Genomic DNA, 9,136 nt, shown 5'->3' on the forward strand with positions numbered 1-9,136 from the left:
CTCCTTGTGTACTTATTTTCGTTGCGTCATTTTTCATGTGATCATAGGGTGCTCATTATGAAACGTTTCTTTAGGTACAGTTGAATCCCGATAACTCGAACCCTCAGTAACTCTAACCCCCCCCTATTTTAACCATTTTTTATTCCCTTTTTTTCCTTTTATTTTTCCCCTATCCCCCTTTCTATTTTTCCTTTTCCCTTCAGTACGCGACAAAATTAGTTTTGAAACGTAATTTGCTGTCATTTATCACTGCAGACTTCAAGTGAAGAAGGGATGAAAGAATTTGCCAATCCAATGTATGATGATTTCTCCGGTGGTGGAAAAACAAATCAAAAGGTATTTATGAGGGTTTTCTCTTGGGTGTGAAATTTTTTTGTTTTTTTTTTTTTTTTTTTTTTTTTTTTTTGTTTAAAAACCCGCCCTTTTTTTTCCCAAAAAAAAAAAAAAAACAAAAATCGGGGGCCCGCCCGTTTTTTATTTTTTTTTTTTTAAAATTTTTTTTTTTTTACACAAAAAAAAACCCAATTGTACTTTCTTTTGAATTACTAATAGCGAGGCGTCATTATTCTGCAAAGAGCCAATTAAAATGTGTGTTATAATGACATTTCTTTAATTATTTTGTATAATTTCTAAATGATTTCTTTTCCTTTCAGTTTAATCTGGACTCGAGGTTTCTTCCAGGTGGAGAAGATACATGTAAGTGAGAAATACGAATAATAAATGGCTCTTTTCAATATTCTTTTCAAACCATACTTTTTCAGAGTTTTATTTAACTCCAAATTTGATCGCGAAAGTGATCCTTATTTACCTGCTTGAATGCTTGAAGCAGCTTCAAAACTGTTCTAAGGTCACAAAACAGTACTCGACAAATGACAGGAACCCATATTAGGAATCGGGGAAGACTAACAACACCATGGGTGGAAATGAATTACAATGTTGACAGACTTGAATACGGGAGGCTCACACATGGGAAAACAACTTCTCTGCTAACTTTCTGAGATTAAATGGCAGCTTTGCATTAACTGGCTACTCTTGTGCTTTAATTTTATTTTATTTTTAGGTTGAGTCAAGCTTTTTGAAGCCATTGGGGAGATAAAGGTAAGCCACTCTAAACCAAAAGCCGTATCTTCAGTAAACTTCGTAATTTACTCTTTTATTTGCAACTCCATTGATATTTATGAAGATGAAGTATTCAACATGACACAAGCAAGGGACAAAGAAAAATTTTAAACCCCCCGGGGAAATCAACCCCATCCCCCCCCACCGGTGGGCCCCCCCGAATCTTTTTCGCGCTTTTTTTTTAAAACCCCCCCCATCTCTAGACACAAAAAAATCCATTGATATTATCTCCAGTAATTAACTGAGCCCGCGGTTTTCTTCGGATACGTTGCTAAGCAACATGACGTGGTCTTATGGCGTCATCTGACGTAATAACTTTCGTAGTACTCGTAATATTTGTTTTGTAAAAAAACAATCCACAACTCAGGGCGAAAACGTGCGAGTGCTTTAAATTGTGAGCATCGTGAGCAAGGCTAGTGGAGAGACTGACCTTGTTCATAATCTAACAGAACATCAGTACCCAGAAGCTCCCAGAAGTGAAAAATGTTGCTCGTCAATTTCCGTTGCTTTCCGCAAATTGTTTGTAAACGTTGTCTGCTATCTAACTCACAAGTCCTCTATTAGATATTTCTTTATTTCTAGGCCCATTCTTTTTCTCTAATGGCCTTTTGTTGGTTTTCTTGACAGGGCTTCCCGTCATGCACTGAGAGGATTGTCAGCCCTATTTTGGAGATTTCAAGGACCTTTTATTCCCTCATGACGCTTCAAATGCTAAACTTGGTTGTGTTTAAGTTGTGTTGTCTACAGTTTATGATATTTGAACGTGAATCGAAGCAGTTTTTTTATCGTTAAAAGTAGTATTGCCCCTGTTACATAAGGCAATGTTGTCACGCAATGACTGCGGATCAATTTGTCGAAGCGTTACCGTGATCGCTGCTAAAACGACGAGCACTAGTTCCCTTTGCAGCCCATATTTGGTTCGCAGTGCAGCTTTTTTCTTTGCGTGACGAACCCAATAACGGCTGCGAGAGAGACGAGTGTAACGTTTGTTGCAACAGCATGTTAGGCAATGTTGTCACGCAATGACTGCGAGTCAATTTGTCGCAGCGTTACCGCAATCACTGCTAAAACAACCAACACATTCCACATTAATCTCGTGGGCAACGCTTCTCAATTTTCTTGTACAAGTTTTGTCACAACATTGCAAGACAAGTTAAATGAAGCATTGCCAATTGTGACTTAATGATATTCAAAGTTTTATACCGTTTCCACGAACTTGGCACTTGAGACATTTTGAGTTACAAGTTCTTGCAAGTTTTAAATATTGTCGGTGTTGAAATTCATAACGGTCATTTTTTGATATATATCGTAAAAATAGTTAAATTTAATATTTTTGTTAAAATTTATAACACTGATTGCTGTTTTAAGCAGGTTAAATGTATGATTAATTGTTAAGCTAAATAAAAAATTAAATATATATAGCAGAGTAAAGCTCTTTAGTATTCACCAAAGACCACCAGCAGTCTGTTACACAAGAATTCGTGTTTGAGTCTCACACGACGAAATGTTGTTCATATTTTGCGTCAAAATAATAAGCTGTGTACTTCGAAGTACACGAAGCTCTACCTAGTTTTTTCTCAAAGCTTAAAGCCAAAAAGCTAGTTAAATAAGTGCAAACATGAAGTTTTTTCAAACCAAATACGTAATAAAAAACAGGACGTGTATTAGGAATGAGTCTTTACCTATAAGTTAAAGTTCTAGAAAGCTGTAAGCTACAAGTCTATACGTTGTATTGGTTAATAAATCAAATAAGTAGCCTGCAATGCAGGTGTCTTATTAAAGTGTTCAAACAAATTATGACATAAATATGTGCTGTTTATGTGTAAGTAACTAAAGTAAAGCAAATCGCGCTTACGCGAAATAAAATCGTGGAATACTCAGTTTTTGTCTGGTTCTCTTTAGTTCATTCTCGTATGAAGCAGGAGCCCCATTACCCGCAGGGCTAATGGGCTTCAGTATGCAGGCCCATGTATAAAGTCATAACTATGGCGTCAAAAAGCGTAATACAACCAATCAAAAGTGGGCATATAACAGATGGAAAGCGCGGGAAAATTGCATAAGCCTAGTCAGGATTGGTTTTCGTCATTGCGGCTGATTGGTGAGGGAAGAAAATCGTCTTCGCTCTGATTGGCCATAGCACGTTAGACAGGGGTAGCCTGGGCTCTAGGCATTCACCGACCGCGGTAGAGTTCAGGCCCCCTTGCTAAACGACCTTGGTGAAAAAGGCAGGCCCGGACCAAAACATAGAAAGATAGTATTTTCAAGTTACCCTTTGCTCCTAGTTCAAAACCAGCCTTAATTTTTACAGCTCGTGTTCATTTTCACGCACACAAGAACCGGGTCTCACTTTGAAACCGAGGCAAAAGATCACTCGGAAATTGTCAAATTGAGCGCAAAGATTGTGGCAAGTAACAACATTTCCAGGTAACACTGCGTGCTCGTCAAGAAACGTGCTACAGTAACCTTTCTGGGAATTTTGCGAAATAATGCAATGAAATTAAAAACGCTTGTCACTTGAGGCTCTGGTTACAAGGTTGCTTGACGAGGGCTTTGTACCTATCCCCTATTCTTTTTTCAGTCCTGTTTTTGGTATCCCCTTCGAAATATTATGAATGAGAAATGAGGACACATGTCATTCTTTTTACGAGAGTTGCACAACAGGCTCAGCTCCATGGTGGCCTACCGCTGACCGAGTGCGAACTGAACATTACGCCAAACGCAAAAATCCGCTAGAAGACTGGGACCCCCCAAAAACGGGTTTTGTTTTAATTTCGTACGCAGTCCTGGTGGGCCCTTTTAGGGGCAATCGTGTTTCACTCCTCCCCACAAACGCCTGCTTAACCGAGGCCAACATTCCTTTCCCATTGTTTTACTCGCCAGATAACTCACCTATTACCATTAGAAACGACTGCGTGGGAGGCTAATCTTCTAGCGGATTTCTAATTTTCGAGTATTCTAGTCACGACCAATTTTGAGAACTTATTCTATCTACCCATCTGAGTAATAACCTGCGAAAAGCCTCCCACTTCTCATTTCTCAATCTATCCTTTGAGTCCCTCCCTTCCTTCCTAGACTGTCCACAGCCTCGCTATTTTTCAATGCAAAAAAAGCGAGAGAATCGGCGAGCGAAGCGTCCAGCAGTTCTTTCCCCGCGCTCATCAATCGAAGAAATACGAAAAAATAGTAGGCTGTGAACAGTCTACTCCTTCCATGAAAAATTTCATTTAATTTGAGCTCTCAAAGAGTCTTGGGATATGCCTAACAAAGAAATTCCAGGCGTTCCCAAAAAACTCGCGGGAAACCAGACGCAACGGAAGTCACGCTTTCAACAACCATATTAGGAAAGCCATTGTTCTTCGGGTTCCGCCGGTGATTCTGTGATGTGATTGGTTGTTCATCATAAGCCGTGCCTGTATACAAACGCGAACACAGGACAAGAGAAGAACACGAAAATTTGCAGGAAAAAATAAGGATATTTCTTCTTTACTGGAGCTTCTTTTTCACGCAGTATGGAAGAGAAGGTGGAGAAGAAAAGTCCCATCAAGTAAGAAAGGTTTTGGTTGTAGTTTGGAGGCAAAATTTGATAGGATGAACAGCGTAATCGGCAAATTGAATTTGAGCTTCACAGCCTTGTGTTTTTGTCGCAAAAGTTGCTCTGTTAGACTATTGCGTGATCATTAATCACTTAAGTTTCTGGAAGCCATAGGAAAATGAAAACTTGATTTCTAGGTATCAGTACATTCGATTGAAAAATCGACTAGTTCTAAACAGCGAGGCGATGAAGAGTTCTAGAACAGTTCATCAGCCAATCGAATCGATCTTGTAGCTTGGACTGGTGATTGAAATTTTTCAAGTGTTTGAGATATTATTTTGTCTTTTCACAGAATACGTAAAGTGCTAAGGCCAAGTACGGATGAGAATTACTGGGATTGCAGTGTTTGCACTTACAGAAATGGCGCAGAGGCTTTTAAATGTGCGATGTGCGATGTCAGAAAAGGCACCTCCACAAGGTATACCCACTTAACGCGTGGCAGTTTAGCATTTGTTTGTTCTTTGTAATTACTGTCTGGAAAACAGAAAATTATTTTCAATGTTATCCTTGCATTTCACGCACTGTGGGCATAGCATTGTTGAATGTTGAATTGAGATCACAAACATCGCCTCAGGAGAAAGAACTTTAGAATCTCGTAAAAAGAGATGCAATTTGATCCGGTTTTTGTGACAGTATATTAACCATGTGCACTGCCAAACACTTAAGCGTCACCCAAAAAAGATTTGAAACAGATGCTCGACTCCGAATCTTTGGATGTTTGTGGTAAAAAGAATTGAAATCTTTCGACAAATTTTTGTCCAAATCGTTTCCTGACCGCAAAACACCTTTGGTAATTTTTGTAATGTCTACGGAATGTTGTTCACGCAGGTTGTACAGTGTACAGGTTGCTCTCCACCCTGCCCCCCTCAGGATATATCTGGTTGTCTGGAAAACTCAGACTATGATATATTATTAATTAATCTATATAATCTTGAATCACTTTGATGGGTGAAATAAGAAGCATTGCAGAAAAATCAGGTGTTTTTTTGCGTGCAACTTTGCAATGTTGCCACGCAATGTTCTAAATAAATTACTTGTGTGGGTGTGAAACAAACTGAGTTTTTGCAAGTTATGATTTTCAATTTTCATTTGTAAAATGAAGTCACAAGCGTATACCACATCTGTGTCATAAAAGGAAGAAATGATTGCCCTATGCTCAAGTTTTTGTCAACAGACTGCAAGAAATTAGCAACAGGTTGGAAGTGCAAATCATGAAACTGAGACCGCCTTATTTATTCGTGATTTCTGGTTTTTTTCCAACAAAAAAAAAAAAGAAAAAAAAAACAAAAAACCCACTACATTGCAAAGTTGCATGCAGTAGAACATCTGGTTTGACTACAGAAGCTGTTGAGAAAGTATAATGCTTCACAAGGAATTTGAACATCACATATAGACCTGTTTCAAAGCTACAAGAGATTCAAATAGTATTTTCCTTGCCACCTTTTTGTAAAAATTATGGAGCAATATACCAGTGTGTAAGAACTGGTTTGTTGAAGATTGCTTGACAAAGGCAGGAGTCATCATTATTGCAAAGTGTGTTCTACTTACTGTCTTAATCTTTCTTCTGTTGATTTTTCAGGAAACCTAAACTTAATTCTCAGTTAGTCGCTCAACAAGTGGCCCAGCAGTTCGTCACGTCACCACCCCCCTTAAAAAAGGCAATAGGCAAAAGGCCATTCAAAAAAATGAGGTGAGGTTTACAATACCTTTTTTTTATTTTTATTTTATCACTGGCAGTACACACAAAGTGAAAATTTTTTATTTTTCGAATAATATTAAGTGATTCTAAAGTTTTAATGCAGCTATGATATTTGCCCCAAAACACATGCAGCTGTTTAATTAGAAGCCAGCTGCCTGTATTGTTTGTTTCTGTCCTAGTTATCTAATTCTTGCACTTTTGGTTTCATAGCACTGTGTTGTTAAGATGATGATGATGATATTACCTCGCTGTTATTTATTTTCACTGGAACTTAATTTTCTAAAAATGGAAGAGGCAAATTTCATGGACTTTCATTTTACAATTTCACAGCAAAACTGTGTTGAAAGGAACTAAATTTCACAAACATTTCCAAATGGTGATCCACAATTATGACAAAGGGGTTTCAGTTCACAATTGGTGCTACAGACTTTATACCCATATTTTACAGTAATATTGTCCATAACTTAGAAAGTATGGTAGTAGAAAGTAGTATGTAATTTTGCTATATTGATCAACAATATACTACACTTGTTCTTCACCATTTACAATATTTCTTCTTTCTGTACTTATGATTTTGAGATAGAGACTGTGAACCCAGATAACATTTTACAGCAGTGTATTTGATGTCATTTATTTCTTGCGATAACTTTGTTTCATGGCTCTTGAATTTTGCAACTTTTTTGCCTTTGCAAAAATCGTAAAAATTTGTTCCTTGGAAACAAGTAACAGTAAGATGATGTTTGTTTTAGTTCTATTGGTAATCTCACTGAATTGTTTTAAGTAGCTGAAAAATGATATTTGTCAACTAACTGGTCCAAAAACACTTTGAAAGTGCCATAAGATGGCACTTGGTAATTGTGGTCCTTGAAGGAATCCCCTTTTTTATTTATTTTATTTGCCACACAAAGTAATTTTGTCTGTCGTTCCACAATTAAAGGGACAATGTCATTGGGCAGATTTTTGGTTTTAACTGTTCTGAAATAAGTAGTAGGCAACTTAACCCATAAGAAACATTATCTTTGAACATTTAAGGTATCACGGAAGGAAAATTGACGTTTTCCTTCCAAGTGAAATTGTGTGAAAACCATCAATGGTAACCCCAATAAAGTATATATTTTCTGAAAGCTTATTGAATAAAGATTGTAATTTTGGATTTTGTTTTGATCATATAGACCATAATAAGCAACGTCAGCATTTTGTTTGCAATTATGATGTTGCGCAAGATTAGGTTTATTTGAGAACACATTTACATGAGAGCCTAAACTTTTATGTGGAATTTGATCTATATATATTGATCTAAAAAACGGTGTCTTAGATTGTTCTTTCCCTGCTCCATTAATTTTTTATAAATTTTTAAACTTTAAAATGGCATTTTTAGGGCTTCTTTAGGTTTAGGGATTCTTTAGGACTTGAAAACGTTGGCTAACGTTTTCAAATTGAAATCCATTTCCATCCAAGCCATCCTCAGCCAAACACGCTTGTAATCAGTTTTAGTGCTCTAAAATAGCAATTGTTAATAAAAATGGACCATTATTTTTAAGTTGCTTAGGACACAAATATAAATTTTGGGCGTTAAAAAATCTGTTTAAATCTGTGACATAGTCCCTTTATGTAACACCCTATCTTTAGAGTTCATGTTTTTTGATTATGGGAGTCATATTATTATTTTATTTTCTTGTTTGCAGGCCACGACTCAAAAATGTTGACAGAAGCAGTGCTCAACACATGGCGGTCACCGTAGGAAACATCACAGTAATAATAACAGATTATAAACTTTTAAAACCCGAGAATTCACCGTCTGTTACACCGGATAGGAATTCACCTGGACCACTGTCAGAAGATAACACAGATCCAGGCCCCTCTCTTGGCTGTGAATATACAAGTAATGGTGTTAATAATCAGGAAGATAGTTCATGACATTAAAATAAAATAATATTGGTAAATAATAGGAACATTTTGCAATTTTTTCAGGGTACTTTTAGGAGAACAAGTACCACAAATAACTTTTTCAGACTTTGTTATAGCCAGAAGCTGGCAAAATTTCAATCCAGCTCTAAGTTTGACTTTCCTGACTAAAAAAACCACGTACTATCTTTAAAATGGTTAATTGATTCCCTTAACTCTTTAAATCCCTAGAGCTCTAAGTTCAAAATTAAAAACCCCCAAATTTCATTTTGTATATTATTTGGCACACCATCAGAACCATGCAAAGTATTTCTTATCAGCTTTTATTTGGATGGTCATACTCAAGGGGTTCATTAGTCTGAATTGTCAGCCGTCTTCTCGTCTCACTGGAAATTCAGACATCCTTCTTGCCAGCGCCCCTCCTCTGAGGGGTTAGGACAATAAGACAGCTGACAATTCAGACTAGGGGTTCATCAACATTCTTAAAAGTTACAACCACATTTATTTAACTGACTGAAGGTTTTTCTTGTACCCCAGTTTTTCAATCTTCTTAATGATTACTGTGCCTTTAAAAAGCATGCGAACTCTGAACATCAAAACCCAATTAAATCTATCAATCATAGCAAATGAACTCTAACCATATTCAGGTTAACCAGAGTGCTAATAAGGCTAACCTAAATGCTATTTAAGCTAACCTTCAAGCGAACAATGTGAGCCAGTAGGCGAGCCATGCAAGCCAAAAAATTTTATCCCTAATCCCAAATTATATAAAGGCTAACATCAAGCTACCTTAGCTAACTGTAGGCTAACTGGAGTGCTAT

At 37.1% G+C, this 9,136-nt stretch overlaps 2 protein-coding genes across 2 annotated transcripts in view; both read left to right on the forward strand.

The window, feature by feature from the left end:
- Positions 1-2,999, forward strand: part of LOC144628240 (stabilin-2-like) — an 84,295-nt gene extending 81,296 nt beyond the window's left edge. Inside the window, exons 70-73 of the mRNA XM_078486310.1 lie at positions 256-336; positions 654-696; positions 1,061-1,098; positions 1,747-2,999. Of these exons, the coding sequence (XP_078342436.1) occupies positions 256-336; positions 654-696; positions 1,061-1,065 (129 nt within the window). The 3' untranslated portion in view covers positions 1,066-1,098; positions 1,747-2,999. The remainder of the gene's footprint in view (positions 1-255; positions 337-653; positions 697-1,060; positions 1,099-1,746) is intronic.
- Positions 3,000-4,528: 1,529 nt separating this feature from the next.
- On the forward strand, positions 4,529-8,657 carry LOC144628052 (YY1-associated factor 2-like). Its single transcript, XM_078486106.1, has 4 exons — positions 4,529-4,663; positions 5,004-5,129; positions 6,291-6,401; positions 8,096-8,657. Exons 1-4 carry the CDS (start codon positions 4,629-4,631, stop codon positions 8,325-8,327), a joined length of 504 nt encoding a protein of 167 aa, XP_078342232.1. The 5' UTR covers positions 4,529-4,628; the 3' UTR covers positions 8,328-8,657.
- Positions 8,658-9,136: the final 479 nt, after the last annotated feature.

Source organism: Oculina patagonica, chromosome 10, assembly GCF_052425735.1.
Source record: "Oculina patagonica isolate OP01 chromosome 10, crgOcupat, whole genome shotgun sequence".
Lineage (NCBI taxonomy): Eukaryota > Metazoa > Cnidaria > Anthozoa > Scleractinia > Oculinidae > Oculina > Oculina patagonica.